General features: G+C 31.7%; 1 protein-coding gene and 1 long non-coding RNA gene across 3 annotated transcripts; one reads left to right on the plus strand and one right to left on the minus strand.

The window, feature by feature from the left end:
• Nucleotides 1–450: 450 nt before the first annotated feature.
• Nucleotides 451–2,340, plus strand: LOC141689011 (uncharacterized). The gene is made up of 3 exons (XR_012562228.1): nucleotides 451–633; nucleotides 789–809; nucleotides 1,813–2,340. It is a non-coding gene; the product is annotated as an uncharacterized LOC141689011 (long non-coding RNA).
• Nucleotides 2,341–9,630: 7,290 nt separating this feature from the next.
• On the minus strand, nucleotides 9,631–23,215 carry LOC141689891 (transmembrane and coiled-coil domain-containing protein STS1-like). 2 transcript variants are annotated; one of them, XM_074494397.1, is made up of 16 exons: nucleotides 22,945–23,215; nucleotides 22,614–22,695; nucleotides 21,964–22,204; nucleotides 21,713–21,825; nucleotides 20,624–20,792; nucleotides 20,362–20,514; nucleotides 19,844–19,941; nucleotides 19,486–19,577; nucleotides 17,377–17,447; nucleotides 17,169–17,304; nucleotides 16,644–16,706; nucleotides 11,628–11,710; nucleotides 11,473–11,549; nucleotides 11,282–11,352; nucleotides 10,335–10,392; nucleotides 9,631–10,262 (listed from the first exon to the last, which is right to left on the minus strand). In XM_074494397.1, exons 1-16 carry the CDS (start codon nucleotides 23,142–23,144, stop codon nucleotides 10,119–10,121), a joined length of 1,851 nt encoding a protein of 616 aa, XP_074350498.1. In that variant the 5' UTR covers nucleotides 23,145–23,215; the 3' UTR covers nucleotides 9,631–10,118. The 2 variants fall into 2 exon arrangements, with proteins under 2 accessions (XP_074350498.1, XP_074350497.1); XM_074494396.1 differs by having other exon boundaries at nucleotides 21,713–22,204.
• Between the last annotated feature and the right edge of the window lie 575 nt (nucleotides 23,216–23,790).

The following is a 23,790-nucleotide window of genomic DNA, read 5'->3' on the forward strand; positions in this document are numbered from 1 at the left end:
CACATATTTTTATTTAAAAAATCATTGAAATTTGATTAAATAATTTAAAGTGACTATGTAGTGAATCACAGTAAAACCACATTTATCCCAAATTATTTCACAGTAGAATCAAATTTAAAATTATTTTTTTTTTTGAAATTTCAATTGTTAAACATTTTATTATTCTACATTAGCAACGAATTTGATGAAATATCAAGGATTTTCTACGGTTCTTTATATAAGACGGTTCTCTCTTCAAAAAAGCCTATATATCTATCTATCTATCTATATAATAAATCCTCATTCCAAATCAAACTTTTTTACACTCCATACCCTTAAATTTCATCTATATTTACATCAAATGCCATTACTTTTACACACAAAAAAACTACATACTTCACTCACAACTGCCCTTTTCTAATATATTTTACAATTTCTACATCCCTTTCATTTAAATTTCTACTACTTTTTGAACCATTACTTTTCATCTCAAATCACGTGTGCACTATACCTACACCTGTGCACTGAAAAAGCAGAATAGCAGGTCATTGTAAAACACTCAATCACAATTCGAAATTCAAATTCAGAATTTAAATTTAACTACAAACCTTCTTTAAGCTTGACTTATCCACTCTCTATCTTTCACATTTCAAGGTTGTATCTCTACAATTCTACAAACTTCTGTTTTCCATTGACATTACACATCTGATTTGTTAGAGTATTATTGTTAGTTTGCGTTGTATTAGCTTTTACATTCCAATTTTATGTCTAGATCTCTTACTGTCAAGCTTTTTTTCTTTTTATTACAGGTTTAACTTCTTATAAAACAGGTAACCTAATTACTTTCGAAATATTAATTGTGTTTTTGAACGCATTGTTTGTAGGTTATTTATGTTTTTTCCCCTAAATCTCTCACTGTCCTTAAAGTTTTATTTTTATCTTTGTTGATGCATGTTTATCTTATTATAGAACAGGTAATCTAATTAATTTTGAAATTTTAATTGTGTTTTGGATGCTTTGTTTGTAAATTATTTCAGTTGTTTACTTTTTTTTTTTACATTTTCGTACAAGTCTCTGCAATTTCTTTTTAGTATTGGTTAGTGTGGAAACTGTGACTTGGTTTCATTTATATGCATGCCATTTTTAGAGATGCTTTGCTCACTTTGACCTTAGTACAGTTTTAAAAATTGCTCTACTCAACTATATTTCATAAAACTTGTGTTTGGCAACTTTAAACTTGGGATATATTTTAGCAAAAACATAGTATATGATAGACTTAAGAGTGGGTGTATTAAAGTTGATGTCATTTATAGTATTTTTATTTTTGAATTACGATGTGTTAGCTTCTGGGATGCAGATTTATATCATCAGATGTGGTTTGGCTTTATTCAAATTCAGCATCTTTACTTTTGCAGGTTTGACTTGGTTTTGCCCACTAAAGAACATGTAACATGATTTCGGTATAGATTTCTAGGCAGATTTCCATTTTGTACCTGCTTTTCTGCCCAATTTGATGTAAACACTGCTCTGTTCTGTGTTAATTTGAGGAAGATCGTGTTTGGCAACACAATTTTGCTAAATGAATTTGCATCGCATATCTTTTTATTGTTGGTTATATGTTGGTTTGTGAGAAATTATACCATTTGTACCAGTTTAGATATTATGCTAAAGTGTTAAACATTTTACTCCTAGATTTTTTTTTTGCAATGTTTACTCCATCGCCCTGCCCATATCTGAATATGGATGTTGAAAGTGTATATAGTTAGCTGTTCAAAGTGTTAACTTTTCTACCAAATTTTCAATGTTACTAAAGGTTAATATGTCCTTTTTTAGGTCTTTTTACATTCATCACCTGAAGACCATGTCAATTTCTGATTCAAAAATCAAAGTCCAGATGACTCCAGTAGAGTTGAATGGGTGGAAAGAAACTACACTGTCAACATCGAAGAGGAAATGCGAAGGAAACAGGATAAGGCATAGCAAGAGGCTTACGACGAGGATGATATCCATGAAAACCTAGATAGTGTTACGGAGTTTGAGTTTCCGTCATCACCAGACTCCAGCTATTTCCAAGATTTTCTTGGAGACTAAGATTAGACAAAGGAGGGTGGGCATCTTAGTATGTTATTGTTCTTGGTATAACTAATGTACTCCGATTCAAGCACGTAACAATTGTCCTCTATAAGCCACTTAACTGGTGAAGACTCCAACCTTCCATATTAAATGTTGTAAATGTTAGCATCTACAATAGACAAGTGAAGTCCCAAATTGTGAATTGAACTCTTCTCGGTTTTTAAAATTTCTGCTTCCATTGTATACTTGACCCCAATCTACTAATCGCAATAATCATTATTTATAAAATGATCATATGGTAAATTATGATTGTATGTTTTGTTTGTGTATGTTGCAGGAGGAGTAACATCTTTGGATGATTTTTTGTCAAAGTTTTTTCAATTAGTTTACGGAATGCCTAAATTTTTTTGCAATGATATTAATCAGTATTACAAATTTGATAGCAAGATGCTCACATTTTATGCAGGCTAGAACAATCACCGCTTGTAATGTATATCTATTAAAAATGAATTGGTATGTGTGAAGGGGGTAATTTGCTTACATACTCTCTATGGATAAAGGTACTCAGTATACTTGGAGAGTAGTTTTAGAATAAGACCCTACTTTTTCTGGTTGTGCTTCTCGGAAAGTTAAGAGGCATATGAAGCAGGAAGATGAGTGGTACGAGGTGACAAGTAATGTGTTCGTTGATTTGTTTTCACCCCATCTCATTTGTTTTGACAGATGAATCACCTTTAGGTTTACAATAGGACGCTTTCTCAAATATTGAGGATGAAATTGTTTTCAATTTTGATGGATTAACATGATTTATGATAATTGAGGAATCAATGTATGCGATTATAGAGTGTATGTTACTAAATCAGTTTTCGTATTCAGGTTATTGTATAGTTGTATACAATGATTCTTCGTCTCTATTAATTGTTGCTGAATTGTTTGTGCTGGAGAGGTGAGGTGGCATTCATCTGTGAAACCTCAGAGTTGAAAGGAGGTTGTATTTCAATTGTTCTGGAAGGTGGTTGTATCTGAGGCAAAGTTGAAATGCAATAAATAAACATTAGTCTTTGGATGCCCAGTCTGAGAACCTTCTCCTTGACCAAAGTTTAGCATTGCTTCATAAGCTTGCAGGTGAAGCCCTCGACCTATATCTAAATCCAGCAGCTCTTTGAATTCACCAAATGAAGCTGAGATCCCGGTCAGGCCTTCAAAGTTCATAGGTTTTGAAACATTTTTAGTTGTATTTGAAATGATGGGTAACATTATTCGAGTAATAAATTTGTTTATATTTATTACTGCCACCATTTGTATCAATTTTATATTAGAACTCACAATTAAACTTAGAATAAGTTACTTTCATTTAAATTATAAAATATTTAAAAAATACGAAACCCTGTATAATATATAAATATTAAATATATTGTAATATGAACTCTAGAGAGGTAGCACACTGGAATTAGGCTAAAAGAAAATAATTCAGTTGGTAGAATACTATCTGGACATTGCGCTAAGATTTTAGAAAAAGAAACCTATAATCGATCCTTCAATTTCGAAATGTTTAAAATTTGAAATTGTAACGTCATTTCAAATTTCAAAACTTATTCTATTTGGCGGTTAGTTTTACTTATTTATGTCTATTTTATTTTGTTTATGCAGGTGAAGATTATGAGCATGTAAAATGAACTTTTTTATCTTCAATATTGGTAATTTCCTGTATTTTTAATTAAAATATACGTGTAGAGTAAGTTGGCTTTTGACAATACGTGGTAACCGTTGGTCCCAAAACTTATATTAAGTTGAATTTTTCTTATTTCTGAAATGTATTATAATGTTTAAAAAATACATTAAGTACTTATTATAGTAATATTATTTTAACAATGGATCATGTACACCTCCCACGCATAAGATGTAATGTAATACAAGAGAATTAAAAAAAGAAAGTAACATCACAAAATTATTACTACAATCACATTGATGGAATCAAGCATATGAACATATACCTGGGTGGGCATGATGCTTACCGGAAATTGGGTTTAACTCCAACTCACATACTTTGACCACAATAATAAAATAAAATAAAATAAAATATAAACAAGAAGTATGCACTTTGCTCTGCTACTCTACCGGAAATTACTCCTTCGACTTTTAACCTTACATCACAAATATAAGGGTGGCGGCTCCTTTGTTTTGAGATGTTAATTAATATTTTAAGCATCTTATTTATAAAATAGCTTTTAGCCTGGGCACCACACTGGCCTAGAAAGTTTTTAAAAATAATTTAAAGATAAATACACTTTACACCCTCAAACAAAGTTGAAAAAACAATTTTATACCAGAACTTTCGTAAATACAACTTGCACCCCTCAACTTCAACTTACTAATTCAGTATGCACCCTTTTGCAGATTATAATTAAAATAATAAGGGGTAAAAAGGAAATTTTATTTTAAAATGTAAATAAATTTTAGTTGGAATTTCAAAAATAAGTTAAAATATTTATAAAAATGATTTCTTGTATATTAAATATTAATATTAATCAGAATATTTTCATTAAATGCACTTTAAAATCATAACGACGTCAAATACTTTAAAATGAAATAATTACATTAAATTAAATATATATAAAAAAAATATTTTGAATTTAATTTTGGTAGAATTATATAATTTTTGGCATTAATAATATTACTAAAATTCAAAACTCAACTATATAATATTATTCAAAAAAATTAAAGATATTATTTTATAGCTATAATAATAAATTCAATTTTTAATATAATCTGAAAAATAAAAAAAATAGTTTAGTTAATATTTTACTGAAATTCTCATTCTCATTCAGTAATCAATTTGAAAGCAAACATATCCTAAAACTATGTAAAATCTATGATTTTTAATTTCATAAATCAAAAATTTATAATGTTTATAGTTTTGATGGGCCGTACATTATAACGTTGATTACATATATTTAGAAAAGATAAAAAATGTGTAAATAATTCTAGGTTATTTTTATTTAGGAACTAATGCTTCCATGTAGAACTCAGATTTTCAATTTGAATATATAAATCAATAACATTTTTTTATATTAGTGAATAAACTAGATTTTTTTTTTGAGAAAATCGATTTTTTATCACTCAACTATTTATTTCTTTACCACCCAACTTATTTTTTTTTATTTTTTTGTCACTAACGTTATCTTTATATTGAATTCTACCCAATTCCGTTAAGTTTGACTTTCTTCCGTTAAAACAACCGAAAAACGAAGAAAGTGTTGCCGAAATCTCCAAAAACCGACACCGTTCCGATAACCTATCATTTTTCCGGCCAAGTCAATTTATGGTTAAATTGGCTATGTTTTTTATGATTTTTTAGTCCAAATCACTATATACAAACTCAACAATTCATATTTAGTAACAACAATCACAACCAAAGTACTTCTTGATGATTCCGGCGAGTTCTAATAAAAAATTCCGGCGAGTTTAAAATCCGATAATAGCAAAATTGATTCAAAACTCAATAAAATTTAATGCATATGAACCAATACACTCCAATAAAACTATTACACCAACTTATACTAGCAAATAATTACTTAATCAGTCAAAAAAAGAACACAAATGCCGTTTACTTTTCCAGCAAACACAAAAGTATAACCCAAAAATCACAAAATAAATACATGCGAAATCAAAATCGAACGATCTTTACATTCATAACTTCAAAATTAGTGAACGATTAACCAAAATAAAACTCTAAAATTAACGTTTTTTAGACAAAATTAACGAAATGATATAAAATGAAAAAGAAACGTAACGTTAGTGACAGGAAAAAAAATATAAGTTGGGTGGTAGGTTTCTAAAGAGATAAATAGTTGAGTGATAAAAAAAATTGATTTCCCCTTTTTTTTAATTTTATATTACTAACTAATCACATAATATAATATAAAATTGGAAGTGCTACTGATTTTTCATTATAAAACAATTAATATTCTTTAAAATAATTCAATTTAAATCTATTTTTATTAAAAATCAGACGTCAGATTAAAGTTAAGGTGTCGCTAAAAAAATACCGAGCACCCTTCTTAATAAAAAAAATAAACTGATAAAATTATTACAGATTGTTAAGTTAAAAGTCTAAGGTATCATTTAAGTTGATGCTGAGAAAATTTCATATAAAAAAAAATTAAATGTGAGTTATGATAAATTCTAATATAAATTGAGACATTAATTAAGAATAGATATATATATCAATATATTCAAGGATGTTTGAAGTAGGCGATTCATTATCGTTGACATTGTATATTCATACTATACTATTATAAGTAAAACACCCTTTATTTGATAGTCAGTTATTCGGTACAGTTGTTTGGTACGATAAATAACAACCATCAGATCTAAAGTCAGAATGATGAGAACCGTTGGATACAATAATAAAATATTATTATATTAATATTTAAACTGCTCTCATGGATTCAGAGTTCGAACCCCGCAGAACACCCTCTATTTGGTAGTCAGTTGCTCGGTACAATTGTTTGGTACGACAAATAACAACCGTCAGATCTAAAGTCAGAAAGATGAGAATCGTTGGATGCAATAATAAAATATTATTATATTTATATTTAAACTGTTCTCATGGATTTAGGGTTCGAACTCCGTCAACAACTTATTATATTTAAACTTTTATGTTCTTTATTTTAACAATTTCTATCCGTTCAGGGCTCAGGTCCTGTGAACAACATATTATATTATATTATTTATTTTCAGTTAAGTCTCAAATTATTATAAAATATATATTGTTATAACTTATTATATTCTTCAATTTATTTTTTAACTATTGAAAATTATATTATAAAATATATTATTAAAAACTATCGAATATTAAAATCAATCTGTACATCGCACGGGTTATAGGGTAGTATCATATATGCGCAGAACGCAATATACTAATTTATTTTCGAAACTTGCTCGAGCGTTTATAAATTTTGGTTTGTAGGAGTAGACATGTTTTAAAAAAATTGTCTACTTCTAAAAATAACGTTCGAGCTAAAAATATATTATTATTCTTATATAGTTTAAAAATATTGTCTACTTCTAAAAATAACGTTTGAACTAGAATAAATTATTACTCTTCTACAGTTCAAATGTTGACAATTTTACATTTTAATAAGTAATTAATAATAAGTATATAGTTCAGATATCTAATATCTCCTAAATTATTCTTATGTCATCGTGCTACACTTATGCCTTGAATTACACACTGATTATACTATTTTTTTTATCATAGTTAACCCACAGCCGCTATCATTTTGAGTGTGCACTGGGTAAACCCTACGGACTTATGTAATAACATGTAAATCACGTGAACTAAGTTAAATCGTATTTAAGCGTCAAACTCTGACTCAGGAGACATAATTATAAATTCTCTTCTCGTGGGATTCGAACCTGTGACCAAAAATATAGTTATCTCCTCTTTAAACAACTGAGCATCCCTATTTTGGAATTAGTGTATTGAGATTTTGATGTTCAACTCATCTATTGTTACATAATTTCAAGTCTAAATTATGGCCCAATTAAAAGATTTTTATGACAATACTAATTTTATAACAATATAAATTTTATGTGTTACAAAACTAATTATAATGTGAATTATAAGTGTTACAGTACTAATTTAATACATAATACTAATTTAATACATAATAAATTATAGAAAGTATTAAAAAAGATGACCTCTAATTGAAAATAATTCAAAATTATAGATACATGAATTATCTAATGTAATCATTTGATCTCACCAAATCGTGTATATTGAAATTTAATATAGTATCATATAATTATCTGCGCGAAATAAATGTTTAATGAAAAGTTCAATTTAAAGTCAAGATATTGTCAAAGACGATTCTGAAAAATATTCATAATAAAAAATTGAGCTTTTGTTTATAACATGACATTCTTATTGATTTTAAAAAATAAATTTTCAGGTTTTGTGGATGCAATGTTCGTCTCCAAGACATAAATATTTAAAATCGGTCATTATCGCTATTGTGAAATGTTATAGTGTCACCCGCTAATATACCTGCTGATTCCACAAATTTAACTTTACTTTAACACACGATATCCAAATCTAACCATTATCATGTAAGAATTTAGCGACAATCCAACTTCCGTGTATCCATAATCTATACAAACGAAATAAAATAATTACCAAACAAAAAAAGTACGTATGAGACCCAAAAAATGTACTAATGTTCACTGCTATTGAATCATCTTCGATCAAATATTTTGATTCCATTACATTTGCAACAACATAATAATCAAGTCACGAAGCCTTTTTATCGCGCACAACCCTAATCGCACAATGCAGCCCCGTTTTCTATTTGGTGCGAAGAAGGGTATGTTATTTCAATGGCATACGAATTATAAATTTGCATGCAAAAACTTTCAAAACCACCATATTGCAAGATAACCGAATGGTATGATTTTTATCCCGTAATAATCCATCAAGTCATCTTGTCTCTGAATACTTTTACCACCGTTATCAAATTTTTCAAGTAAGGTACGTAGAAAACAGTAACACAATTTTAAAAAGTTCACTACAAAACTTTAGTAACACGTAAATAATAAAATTAAGCTACTCTATTCACATTTGATAACAGTTTTGTGTTTTGCCAAACCTTTCGATACATTATGAAATTATGGATTTTTACTAATTTTAAAAAGATATTAAATTACTAATTCCTAAATATATAATGTACACATAATATCTTTGGAGATCAGATTTATTTTAAAAATTTACAAATTTAATAATATCGGACTACACAATTTTATATTTTTCAAATATCAAATGACAATTCAATATTTTTAGAATCTGCAAATTTACATTTTGAACGCCATAACGGAGCGAATACAATTAATTAAACGTTTATGACCATTTTTGCAATATTTGGTATAAACATGTATGCATATAGTACAAATTGGAATGATGATCTCTTGATATTCAATCTTGATAATAAAAACAGTTTCAAATATATTTATAAGTTCTAATTATCAGTTTAACCAATTAACCTTTTTTCGGAAATAAAAAAAAAACTGTTACTAACAATACAAATCGAACTAACTAAACAAAAGACAAAATTTAAATGCCTAAACGCAGCAAGTTCAATGACTAGTATATATATATATATACACTCTGTTTCTTTGAAATCCTGAAATTCATATACATTCTACAATTAAAATATTACTTAAAATATTATTGAAAAGAGTTTTTGCGAATCATGTTATAATAATATTACTATTTTGACAAAAAACTTGCATATCTAATATATTTTACAAGTAGAATATATATGTTCTACAATTTGAACATGTCTGCAAACTAAGAATGTTTTACAGAACAATATATTTTGCGATGTTCTATTTTTTAAATGTACGAGATTTGTAAGATTTTATTTAAATAATGATGTTTATTGAACATTATTCATAAAATAACATGTTCTACAATATTTTAAGTTTTTAACCAATATTTTACTTGCAAAATATATAAGGACTCGGGACTCTAAAAAAAATTGTACTCCAAAGAAATTAACTCATAAAATAGACCAAAAATACACCCAATGTCAATTCCTTTTTTTGTAAGGTATCCTGATGTCAATTCTAAAATCCTCAAACAGACCATACCAGAAACACAAATACAACACATTGAGTTAAACCTACAAATATATATTGATTATCCTCTATTTCAATATTCTAAATTTCTAATTATCCTTTGAACTAAATTCTAAATTGCTAATATTAACATACCATTTAATGTCTAAAAAAGGATATGCACACGTTACAGCCATTCCACCCCTGAAAAATTCAGTTAAATCCACCCCTGAAAATTTAGTTAAAGTAATTGCAAGAGCTGGCTCTTACTTTGAAGTTTTCTCTGGCAAAGTTTTGGTGTAGTGGTTGAGCTCTTGTACCCCTTGCGGGAGGTCGTGTGCGTGTGTAATCAATTAGCAAAAAAAAAAGTAGCAACTATGTGCATAAACGGTCAACCCACCATGTGGTCTTTTGAAGCAAAAACCTCCTACATTGATTTTTTTTTTTTTTTATGATGAAGATGAATCCTTCCCCGGCTTCATACTTGTGGCATTAAAAACAGGATAGTAGGAATCAAGCTCAAGCTGTTCCAGAATGTGTTGGGTAGCCCAGAGATAAGAGGAGTGACCCTCAGTCATTTCTGTTACGTCAACCTGTGGAGGAACAATCAATTACATTCATGTATTGATGAAGAACATAATATCTTAGGATGTCTGATTACTTACATTCTCAATTCCTGGGACATCAACTGGTTGAATTCCAGCTAGTCCTCGAGAAAGAAGGCTGCCAAAAAATGATAGTATTAGTTCACAATATGCATATATCAGTGCTCTGCACGTAAAGAGAGAAAAAATGGAAGGATTTCTTTTATATGCACAAGAAAAGTGCATGAAAAACGCGAAGTGGGGAAAGTCGTATTGCTGGTAAACTACAGAAAAGAAAAGACGGGGGTATTCTAGTGTATCAAGTCCCAGTTTCACCATATATAGTAAGGCTTAACCATACAGTATTCTAACAAATTGTATAGGTCGAAAATGTTCCCAGTGTATCTTTTTCATTACAAAGGAAACTACTATCAAAAGTTTTAAGCATGAACATCACTGAAAGGAAAGCTCATGCACTAACATAATGCAAGATTATTAGTTATCAAGAAAAAGTAAATCAAAACCACAATATGCAAATATAACTTTAAACAGAGATTGGCCATCTTTTTTGGTAATTTGATAGCGAACAAAACACTTGCGATTATCAAATCTGCAACAGATTGTCCAGAAATATGTTATACGAGAAATTATATATGGTGGGACTCAACACTATTGAGTGTAACATTGAACAAGTCAGCAGTGGATGAGACTCACTCACGACTGCCAAAGAATCAATAACTAACTATTGAAGGCTGGATATTTCACATATACATTGTACATCATATTCAGCATAATGTTCTTCAAATCCTATCTATAAGCATATCATCACCCAGAATAGATTCGAAATGAGCATACACCACTTTCAGAATTCAAACTATAATGTTTCTCATCAAATTTTTGTGTTATTATATGTAGAGTCCCTAAGTTAACGAGGTAATATGTTTATTAATATAACTAATAAAGTAAAGTCACAAGGTTTTTACGACAATAGAAAACGTCAAATGTAAACTTGAACTGAAAGTAAATACCTTGCACGGAAGGCAACTCCAAGCGTCCAATCATCTGTAGAATAAGCGTTCACAAATCTACCAGACACTATCTGCATAACAGCCAAAACTAACTACTGAGTGTAATGTGAAAAAATTGACCGATGCAAATAACATTTACTAAAATGCTTTAAAATATTCTTTTTAAAAAATACACAGTAGCAGTGAAATACCTTCCTCACCGCTTCCCAGTTTTCATCTTTAATAGCAATAGGCGACCCCAGGAGAACAACTCTCTCTACTAGCCCGGCTGAAAGTACAGTTTATTTTCCATTAGAAAGTTGCACAGAATTAAATTGCACATTCGTTTATTATGCAGAGAAATTACCATTCTTTTCAGATTTCGACAGAATCTGGAGGCACTTGAAAATTACTCTTGCTCCAAGTGAAAACCCAATTAATGTCACAGGCCTAAAACAAGTACGCACATCCAAGGTGTATTATAAACAGCCAATTAAATTAAATAAGGAAAACAATAACAAAAAAATTATTTTCTTCGCTTCTATCTCTCTTCGGCAATTGATAACATATTTTTATTGTATAATATTAGTGTAATATTTTAATTAGTTAGTACGTTACTTCCCCTTTTACGCTTAGTTTTGCGGTGTTTCTGATTGTGCAAGTATTAAATAAGATTTTTTTCGGGATTTGCCGTTAAATGGAATGAATTAAGCCACTAAGGCTCCGTTTGGGAGTGCTGTTAAAAACTGTTGTGCTCTGAGAAAAAATGTTGGTCTGTCAGAAAAATTAAATGACTGTTTGGTAATTTTTTTTAATTAATGCATATTTTGAGATATAATATATAAAAATAATGTTTTTGAGAAGGTTTGATGGTGAAACTGACAGCTACTTTCCGTAAAAGTTGAAAACAGCTTTTCCAAAAGCATGGGGGACATACTTTTGCTAACAGCAACTTTTAGTCCAAAAACGTTTTTCCAGACAGCAGCTTTTAGAATTTACCAAACACCTTTCTGACAGCTTTTCAGCAAAAAGCTGTTGTAGCTGTCTGCAACAGCAATACCAAACGGGGCCTAAGCCATGATATTGCGTTATGTCATCATGGGTCAGAAGATCGTGGTGAATCAAGCGAGAAATCTTTTAAATAGGGAAATCTGAGCAAGCACGTGATCACGAAGATCGTTGCAAATCAATTAGGAGATCTTTGTAATTAATGCTAATGTGTAGGTTTTTAGTATAAATAGACCCCCTTAGCCTCATTGTATAGTCTACATTATCTCACACATCTCATCTCTTGTATTTCTCTTCTCTCTTGTATCCAAGATTTTATTAATAAAATCTTCAATTTCGTCTCGATTTTTGGTATTAGTTATATATTTTCTTATATCATGATGGTCTCGAAGATGTTCAACTAAGCCCTTTTCAAGGGGCGGATGTAGTTGGCTAAAGAGACCCGATATCATTGTATATGCGCTTTAATTGCTACATGTTTGTTTATTGATTATCTCCAATATCATGTATATGTGAGTATTTTCATATGTTCCACACAAGTAAAGCTGGGAGTTCGTATAGTGAGGACCCATATGATTTTGAGAGTTGATTTAATTGGTAAAATGAATGTGAAATAATTTTATGGTTTTGAATGAAACTTGATTTGAAGACATTGGATGTCTTTACTCTAAATACAATACTTGTGAGTTTATTTGCTCTTAAAAATCCATGTTTATTCCTTGATATTCGTGTTTAGCTGATGAAATTCGTTCCTTAGATCTTGTGATATTTTTAAGTGTTAGTTAATTGTTCTTCTTAGTTATATAAATTAAAAACTTGATTCGCATTCTCTTTGGTTCGACCCGTACTTGCCCCCGTACTCGCGTACGCCCGTGCACTTGCGGTTTTATTAGTTTCGGATTTTTCCCCTGCAAGTTTTTCGCGCCGTTGCCGGGGAACGTGATTTTCAAGGTTTTAGTTTACGTATTTAAATAATAAATCTGTTCTTAGTTTTTCTTAAAAGCAGACCAAAAAAGAATTATTTCTTGCGTTACTTGGGCGATCTATTTGTCCACGTTAGTTGTAATTAATATGTACTAAATTGTGCGACTAAGCTCCTCTATTGTCCTGTAGCCGTGTTAATGATTAAAAAAAACTAACTTAGGTTGTTAATATACCTCGCTATTCTTTAGGTGAAGATATATGTCCACTAGTATCTAAATTACAGCCCCGTCCCAGTAATTGTTAGTTTTTGTTATTGTGTTTATTCGTTTTCTTTTTTTTTTTTCTTTTTTTTATTTGTTTTTAATTCTCTTACGTGAAATCGTAAAAGAAGAGAAAATAAAATAAAAATATTTTTGTAATTTAACTTCTTTTATTAGGAATTTTATCTAATTGCGGCTTGCGTTACTTCTTCACGAAAATAATTGCAAAGCTATATCACGTATTCTTTTTATTCCCCTAGTTTTTACATAAATAAAAAAAATATAAAAATATAACTTAGATTATATTTTAGATATAAACTTATGTGTCGCATCATGCATTTTATGTATACAGAGCACATCTTGTTTAGGATTTTTATTTTCATTTTTGTATTTTTCATATAAAATGTGGCGATTGCTGGAGAACCCAAAGGTACGTACCACATTAGTGTAACCATTCACATTAGTGTAAACATTTTTTGTGTTTAGTTATTAACTCTTGGGTGTTGTATTTTCATCTAATTAATTTTAAGGGCAAAACCACCATATCAAGATAAGGTGAGGTATTTCATCACCCTTTCCTTGGCCCACAAACCATAATTCGTCATCTTGCATTCCCTTCCACTCCCTTAAAATTTAATTAGACGTTGGCCCTAGGTTCGAGATGAATTGGGAAGGTACCTAAATTTAATGAAAATGCTTTCATTGTAAAGCCTCGTAGACTTTCACTTTTTCCTCCCACTTATCAATTTAGTTTCCTAATGGCCAATGACACTAACTCACCCTTTATTGTTCAGGACCAATAAACACACTGTAGTTTTTAGTTTCAACAACACAAGGACGCACCTACTCGGTTTAGAATATCTAATAAGGGAGAATGTCTGTTTGAGGTTTACAACCTTGAATTTGAAAATCAAGGTCAAGCTTTTGATGACGACTAAACTAATCTAGAACACTTTTTGGTTAAGTGTAAGCATAAATTTTGGGAGAGACTTCATGGCCTAGTTAGACAAGGTGTTGGATGGTAGTCAAAACTTGACATGGGGAGACATGTATATTTTGTATAATTTGTTTTGTACAGATTTTTCCATATTTTTAAACAGGAATGATTGTGAACTCCAAGTTAGTTGTGAGTAGATTTGATCTTGTTATTTTGTTCATTTAAAAAAAACAAACATAAAAAAAATGAAAAAATATAATGAAACGCAAAAATACAAAAAAATTAGGAAGTTAGCTAGGTTGTCTCTCTTGACCTTAGTTATTAGTTGGTGTTGACTGTTTTTCAAAAATCTTATATGTATAGTGCCTATAAACGATTTGAATTTTATTAAGCATAGTAATCTTCACAAACTTGTGTCACACTTAAGTTTTGCCTTGAATTCCGTCACACACTATTCACAAGGTCTTTGTTGGGAAGATTGTTTTCGATACCTGAGGGAGGACTCACATGTTAAAACAATGTCGAATCATGCATTTGCGGAAAAAAAGAAGAAAAAAAATGGTTGTAAGTGGTAAATTGACTAGTCTTTTTTTTGTGGCCTTTGTTACTCGAGTAATTAAGTCTTTAGGGGTGTCTCAACACCTAATGCCCTATGACCATCTGGTTTGGGAGTCATTGACCCAAAGCGCGTTACATGGGTAACATAGAAAGCCTAAGAAAACGGACATTGCACGGTCAATTAAAAAAACAAAAACAAACAAAAAAAAGAGAAAAAATAGCACAAGGTAAATTTGGCAAGACACTTGTTTTGATAGAAATCGAGTCAGTTCAATATTGGTTGAAAAAGAAAAAATGTATCATCCACTTCTAAACAGCATTGACCGATTTCAAACACATCTTGAAAGTCTTGGCAACGTTTAAGTGGGGCAAGTGGGCTTGTATTATGATAAGCGTCTTTGGCACATATTTTTCTAAAATTAGTTGAGTTAACACCAGTTAATGTTAGGAGATAGAGTAACAATCCAATGTAGTAAAGATTTTATGGGTATATCTTCTGTATACCCTTAGGAGAACATTCCTCTTGTGCAGATCGTCTACGAGTTTAACGGGTTGGTACACCTAAAAGTACCCGTGATTCCTACGACGGTGACTTAGGTTTTTCTTTAATCTCGAAGACGAGCTTCGTTATGATATGGGGGAATTTGATAACATATTTTTATTATATAATATTAGTGTAATATTTTAATTAGTTAGTACGTTATTTTCCCCTTTTACGCTTGGTTGTGCGGTGTTTCTGATTGTGCAAGTATTAAAGAAGATTTTTCGGGATTTGCCGATAAATGGAATGAATTAAGCCACTAAGCCATAATATTGCGTTATGTCATCATGAGTCAGCAGGATCATGGTGAATCAAGCGAGAAGTCTTTTAAATAGGGAAATCTGAGCAAACACGTGATCATGAAGATCGTTGTAAATCAATTAGGAGATATCTGTAAGTAATGTTGATGTGTAGATTTTTAGTATATATAGACCCCCTTAACCTCATTATATAGACACATCTTACATCTCACACATCTCATCTCTTGTATTTCTCTTCTCACTTGTATCCAAGATTTTATTAATAAAAACTTCAAGTTCGTCTCGATTTTTGGTATGAGTTATTTATTTTCATATATTATGATAGTCTCGATGATGTTCAACTAAGCCCTTACTAAGGGATGGATGTAGTTGGCTAAAGAGACCCGATATCATGGTATATGCGCTTTAATTACTACATGTTTGTTTATTGATTATCTCAAATATCATGTATCTATGAGTATTTTCATACGTTCCACACAAGTAGAGCTGGGAGTTCGTATAGTTAGGATCCATATGATTTTGAGAGTTGATTTAATTGGTAAAATGAATGTGAAATATTTTTAAGGTTTTGAAAGAAACTTGATTTGGAGTCAATTGATGTCTTTACTCTAAATACTTGTGAGTTTATTTGCTCAAAAGTACATGTTTATGCCATGATATTCATGTTTAGCCAATGAAATTCGTTCTTTAGATCTTTAAAAGTGATATTTTTAAGTGTTAGTTAATTGTTCTTCTTAGTTTAATAAATTAAAAACTTGATTCACATTCTTTGTGGTTCGACCCGTACTTGCCCCCGTACTCGCGTACGCCCGTGCAGTTGCGATTTTATTAGTTTCGGATTTTTTCCCGAACAGCAATCAACAATAATATTCGTAATATTAAAAGGAATGTTAACCTGTGTCCTTGCAATCCCTTCAGCAAAACTTCTTCAGCGAGCAGTATTCCAGCCTTGTCAGATCTGCCAATGTTTTTATAGAATAACTTTTAAAAGGATACCAGATGAAAGGGACAAATAAAGAATAGATTTTCTCGTCACGGAAAATATTAGATATAACTTCTCTTGCCCCTTAAATATGGAAGGTTGCAATATTATTTTGGGATTGCTGACCTAAGGTCCATCAAATATATACTTGGCTTAACTTCAAAATAATCTTATTTAAAGTGGAGGTAAAGAGTAGGTCAAAAAACACATCCAGTACTTTGATTAGATACAAAACTGAGCCTACATACTTGCAAATATTGTCACAATTTTATTTAACCGTATCTTTGATTTTGCAATGAGTAACTTCATTTTTTCTCTGACTGGTAAAGAAAAGAAACAAGAAACTTCTTAATACTCCTGCCCGCACTCACACCACAAGGAATCCAGCAATCACACTAGTTATTCTCTCTAATGTCTAATTCTAGTCTAATAAAAAACCTGTCTACCGCAATTGACCATTTGCTGTCGATGAAATCAGTAAGAGTAAGTAGTGCTGCTGGCCACACCAATGCTGTTAAAAGACTGCTTAACACAGTCATCATTGCACCTTGTTGCATCAGCGTCATTGCCAGTCCTGCAGTAGGTATTGGAACTGTCAACATAAAGACTACTATTCCATTAGATAGTTAAGAGGGGGATGATGTACTTGACTTCAGCCAATCCTGAATTGCAGTGCTAACAGCAATCAGATGCTTAGACTCCCATTGCAGTGCATACCTAAAGAGATGTTTTGATAAGAATTCTGTAAATAAAGATTACTCTCGTTATCTTACACAACTTTATTCCTTGCATGTCTTTGCAGTATCACAGGGTCACTTTTTATGTTGGAGAGATAGATTCAGTAAAAATTCACAATAGGATGTATTGAGATGATTATCTACCCAGTATCATCATGGATAATCAGACTACTTTCAGTAGAAGGCCGGTGTAATTATTGGGGTTATACAATATCATGAATGTTCAAAAAAAGTCTAAAGGTTCAAATTGATTAACCCACTAACTTACCAAACCACCGAAAATAAATTATTATAGGCAAACTACAGGCTTCAACAGTCAAGGAACATAATATTACAAGTCATCACTAATTCACTATTTATCTTTCCAGTTCTTTTATCGTTGTTTAAGATATTCATTTTACTATTATCACTACCCAATCTCATTAAGTTCTAGGTAATTTTTGAGCAGGAACGACGGTAGTATTTTATCATTTCAAAATGTGGTCAGTTCTGGACATTTGTCAGTTTGAAAGACAACAAATTGACATTCATCAGTTCCTTTTCGTTTTCCCAAATTTTATTTATCTAAAGTGTTGCTGAGAGATAATAATATCAAATCAACATTCATAAGTTCCATAAAGTCGTAATACATTTTAAACATAATACTCATCTACACAAATTGACTTGTCTTTACGTTGTGTACATGGTAATCTTTGCTGATAAAAGTGGTACTGGTACTGCGAGTAAATTACTTATAATCTTGAATTTTTTTAATTATTTAAAATCTGATAGTAGTTTTGCTAAGCATTATTCGCTCATTCTTGCAAATTATTATTACTTGAAAGGTCGTGCATGGTAAAGCACCAAGCTCAAAATGGAAAGGTTGCTATATTGGACTGAAGGGAGGTGTGGTAAGAATAGAGCTGTCAAAAAAATTCAAAAAATCCGATATTCGTCCGAAAAATCCGCATTTGTATCCAAAATAAAGCGGATATTATCCGTATCTGAAACAAACCGGATATTATCCGTATTCGAATCCGACGATTGCGGATACGGATATAGGCATTATTCGTATCTGATAATATCCGAATCCGAATAAATATATTATATTTAAATATTTATATAATTTAAAATTTATTATATTAATTTTATAGTGTGTGTTATATAATTGTAAAAACAGTATTGACATATATAAAAAAATCATTAGAGTTCAACAATTTAAAGATAACAAATATATTGAAAAGATAAATAAAAATTAATTTTTGAATAAATTAAAATAGAATTAAATCGCTTTAACTCTTACTTTAATTTTTAAAAATAAAATTTTAATTTTTACTGTATTTTTTTCGATTTTTTTTGAATTTGATATGAAAATAAAAAAATCTGATTGAAAATCGGATTCGGATCCGGATATTATCCATATCCGGATATTATCCGTATCCGGATAGTATCCGTCGGATCCGGATTCGGATATTATTCTTTAAATATTTCTGAATTCGGATACGGATATGAATTTTCAGATTCGGATCCGGATACAAATATAGGCAGATCCGTATCCGAATTATCCGTTTGACAGCCCTAGGTATGTGGGTAGTGAGAACTTATATTGATGAAACTGCTTGGTGGGGTGCTGGGTTGTTGGGATGTAAGGTAAGAATTATTAATATTTTAATATGTGTAATACTTTATCGTTTAATGGCGCATACAAGTAAATCATGACGGCCTGAGTCCGTGGTGGGAGCCCAGTATTAAGGGCAGTACAGAATTGGTACCAAGTAGCATGTTATACAAATTCATCCAATAAACTACATTCTTGAGCTGTGTGCAGCACATTATTTTATAAATTCATTGTTTAAGTTGACAAGTTCCCCAAAAATAGAAATTGAAAAATATGAGACCTAGGAGAACATAATCTTTTACAGATTTCTTTTATCACAACTTCTGAAAGCATTTTTCAACAAATTTTCATAATAGCCCAGGGGAAAACTTGAATGCAAGGAAAATATTAATTTCTGGAAAGGCGGCAAAATGGATCATACCTTTCTGAGTTATCAGTTTGTCCTTCCCAAGGTCTCACAAAATCTTCTTCCTCAAAAACAAATCCCGAGATCAACATTTCAACAGCTAGCCTCTGGGAGAAGAAGGATTGGTGATGTAAATCCTTTTGTTTCTAAAAATGCTATAGGTGCCAAAAGTAAATATTGCTTTATAAAAATAAGACATCAGAAACGTAACAATACAAGAAAGTTAAAACACTTGCAACATCAACACCCCAACCCCCGGACACAATTCACTGCTCTTTCTCACACCATACCCAAAAAGAATGTGCATGCGATAAATTTAAAGGACTCTTAATAAATAGGGAGTCTGGACATTAAGCAAAAGAACTATACTTACGCCTTGGTTATGGTTTTCTCCTATAGCTTTGAACTCAAACTCATTGATGCTTCCAGTTCTCCTAGCCATCTTTGTCCCAGTTAGTCCGGCTCCAGCAGCTAAGTTGATCAAATTAAGCATGAACACAGATTTTATTAGAAGTACATACAGTACACAAAATGTAATGTTTTCCTTCCCCTTATTTTTACCTCCACATATTAATAAATAATTCCATGTATTGCTGAAACATATAGAAATCGAGAACTAGCATCAAATATCAACAGACCCACTGTTATCTCCAGTTTAGAGTGAGTGAAAAGTTTGATACAGTACACATTGCACCAACCAGAATATTATTAGTGTCTATCAACCACTCAGGGTGCATCACAATTACTAAAAATCTAAGGTAGAACCCAGAGGCATAACATCAGGCGGCAGGTTAACTCTCCTACTAGGGTCCAAACAGCTATCAGTAGAAAACTTATGGAGCATAATATCAAGAAACACAGTTCTCCGACTTGACAGAGTACAAATTTCACCTCCAAATGATGCAGCAACTGCAACAGAGCCTGCAACACTTCCTGCAGCAGTTGCAGCAGCAGCAAAGCCACTTGCTCCAATCACGGGGATAATGGTACCTAGAGTAGGGGCTAGAGCACCGAATCCTGCAGCAATTGCTGGAGCAGCTAAACCTGTTATATAACATGTAAGCTGATTATTAAAATTCTCCGATCCCTTAAAAAGCTTTGTTACAAAAATATAATAAATACGAATATCCTCAGAATAGAGATAACATTATACCGCCAGTAATCGCCATTAAGGTTCCTCCAGTTACAGCTGCTGCACCAATGATACCTCCACGCTTCCATTTAGCCCATTTACTTTTAGGAGTCTCTCCTTCCTCTTGCTTAGCCTCTGCCTCTTTCAATATGGCCATTGCCGAGGTAGCAACTATTGTCTCAATAGCTTCCTGTAAAAAGAAAAACCATCACATAAAAAATTAGTCTAAATAAAAGAAGACATAATATTTCATTATGTATAAGAGATAAAATTGAAATGTTAACGCAATTCCAAAGATGTACTAAAAGACAAGACAGGCCTTATCTTCTAAGTTGCACAAACACCTGTATTCGCTTGTTAGATTCCTTAGGAATGATAATAGGGATTCTTAAGGGTTCAGGGATATTCTTCTGTAGTTTAATTTTGTTTATTTGATAATTACTACAATGCTGCAAGTAGTACATGCTATACCACCTTAATGTTGTATGTGCCCAAGTCTAAGATTGGTAGACATTATAGTGTCCTGAAACTTCTCTGCATACATAAATTTAAAGGCTTAAAAACATAACTAAATAATCACCCTGAGTTTTTTAGTAAGAAAAAGTGAAGATGAAGAGAGCATGGGAAGCAGAAAAGTTAATATTTGGCCTATTAGGTAATTCTAGTTGCTCAAAGCCGAAACCTATATTCTTAGTTTCATCTGCCCAAGTACATTTTTATTTAAGGGAAAAAATGATTACAATGGAATTACTTCAGAAACAGATTATAGTTGATTTACGATGAACTGCACGCATGGGTACCTCCCAACAATACAAATTAATGACAGGCATTCAATTAAAAACTGTCTCAATCAAATAAGGACTTGTAGCTGAAAGCCCGGCAACTTGATTTGGAAGACTTGCTTTGCTTTTAACTTCACAAAACATTCAGCTCTTTCTTTTATGACAAGTTCACAAAAAGTGCCACTAGTAAACTATATCTACAATAATGATTGAACACAACACTTATGCATCAGACAATTTCTACTAGACCATGCCATTTCGAGAGGGATGTAATAAAGTTGGTGAAACACAAGAAGAAGCTTAGTATATTAAGTAGATGAAAACTGACCATCTTATTCCACTCAATACTAAACCAGGTTGACAGCAACCGCAGAGCCACACGATGTCGAGCATCATAGCCGTTTCTTCGCCGTTTTAAATTTTCGCCAACTTCAGGTGTTACTGCCAGACAAGCTGAAAGAAGTTCATATAGAACTACAACTTTTCTCTGGTAAGCAAGCATTGTCAAATTTTTAAAGGGTTTTGCATAAGATTTACTGCCAGACCCATACGATGCATCTTCAGAAATAAATGGCTTGCCTTCGGCATCCTGCTGATTCAGAGGTTCGTCATCTTTCACTTTGAGCTGTGGCTGGACAGCATCAGAAAATTTATCCCGGCATGCTTGTTCATATTCACGATGATGTTCTTTTTTAGATGATAAATTCGTTGATGATTCGATACTTGATGACATATGGTCAACAGCTTTTGACAATGCATGCTCCTGATCTTTCATTTCGGAAGAAGTGTCACCACGTTCTTCGGCAAGCAACATCAAGAACTATTGTAATACGTGCAATAGATTATTAGCCAAAACAACACTAAATGCAGAACCATGATTCGTGTAATGCATGTAAAGAAACAATCACAAATTGTGAGCAAATCCAAGAATAACAAGATTTGCAAAAGGGAATCAAACAACGATGAGGGATTACAAATTTTCTGAAGCTTGTATGGAAAATGAGTAGGATGGAAAATGGAGAATTTTTCATCATAATGTGAGTTTGAGTCGTAGTTTAGAATTCTAGGAATGAAATAGAGAAATGAATGAAAGCTATTAACATGTTACAGATACAATGGTACAAATTTCATTCCATCCCCTCCTATTTTTCAATTAACCCAATCAAGCACTCAATTGTAGAAGCACAGAGAAACTTATTTATGTAGAAGCAAAGATGCAGAGAACATACAGATTCAGCGTGATGATTAACAGAAGAAGTTATGGAAGTTTCCTCAAGTCCAAGCCAAGCTTGTTCATCAATTTCTAAGAATCTGATCACAAAAATATAAATTACTAATTGAAAAATGCACCAAACACTCAGTTTCATCTACACCCACAAATCAGTTCTGATTCTTAAATGTTTATAAGGTAGTACTAAACAAGCATAAGGGGTTGACCTGAAAAATAAGTGGAATATTAAACAAAAACTCAGGAGAAAGTCATTATGTAACATTTTCCAACTCAAAAAATGAAGAAAACACAGTTGGAATAATTGGATGAGATTAAAAATTAATGGAAACCTGAAAATAGGGCGAAGGAGATGAGAGGAGTGATGAACCCAAAGCTGAGGATCATCAGAAACAGAGTCACCAGTACTATTAGTAATTCTGTGTTGTTGTTGAGGTAGTTGAGTCTGATGCGTCTGAGCTTGGTGAAGACTCAAACTCAACAAACCTCCGGCCGCGTATCGCTGAGTCGGTGTTAATATTGACGCTGCCATCCCCCTTCTGTATTTTCTGCCGTCTCGACTCCAGCCTGTGTCCTTGCTTGTGTTTCTTTCCCCCACTCTTTTTGGACGGTCGGTCTAAATATGACTTTAGAGTTAAAAGTGGTACAAAATATCGTTTTTGAAAAAAATGGTCATAAATGTCACTTTAAAACGGTACATCATGTTACCTTTACGCAACGGTACATCGTGTTCCGTTTTGACACTTTAATTTTTTTATATATATGCAAAACGGTAGATAAAGTAGCGTTTTGGTACTTTTATTTTATTTTATATATACAAAACGGAAGATAAAGTGACGTTTTGGTAGAAAAGCAACAAAAATAAATATATTTTTAACCACAAAACGTTACTCCGTGTGACGTTTTTGTACTATTTACAAAACGGTACACGAACACCCGTTATCAAGTGACATTTTGGGCCTTTATTCTGTAAAGCGACATTTTGGGCATTTTTTGCTTGAATAGTGATAATTTGATCTATTTATCAATATTTTTTGTGTCCCGTTCCTCGAGAATTATGTGGTAGGGACCCTTAACCAACACATCACTTTCTGGACGGCCAGGATTAAAAAAAATATTTATGTGGTCCGTGGTTTTTTTCCGCGGAATGGGTTGGCTACCGCGTTTATTATGCTCGA

Source organism: Apium graveolens, chromosome 10 (assembly GCF_009905375.1).
Source record: "Apium graveolens cultivar Ventura chromosome 10, ASM990537v1, whole genome shotgun sequence".
Lineage (NCBI taxonomy): Eukaryota > Viridiplantae > Streptophyta > Magnoliopsida > Apiales > Apiaceae > Apium > Apium graveolens.

Excerpts from the sequence above, each read along its gene's own strand:
- LOC141689891 (XM_074494396.1), bottom strand. The coding sequence starts at position 23,144 with ATGGCAGCGTCAATATTAACACCGACTCAGCGATACGCGGCCGGAGGT. Across the intron at positions 22,696-22,944 it reads CTCCTTCGCCCTATTTTCAG|ATTCTTAGAAATTGATGAAC; the intron begins GTTTCCATTAAT and ends TTTTGTGATCAG. Across the intron at positions 11,711-16,643 it reads AAGGGATTGCAAGGACACAG|GCCTGTGACATTAATTGGGT; the intron begins GTTAACATTCCT and ends TACTTGTTTTAG.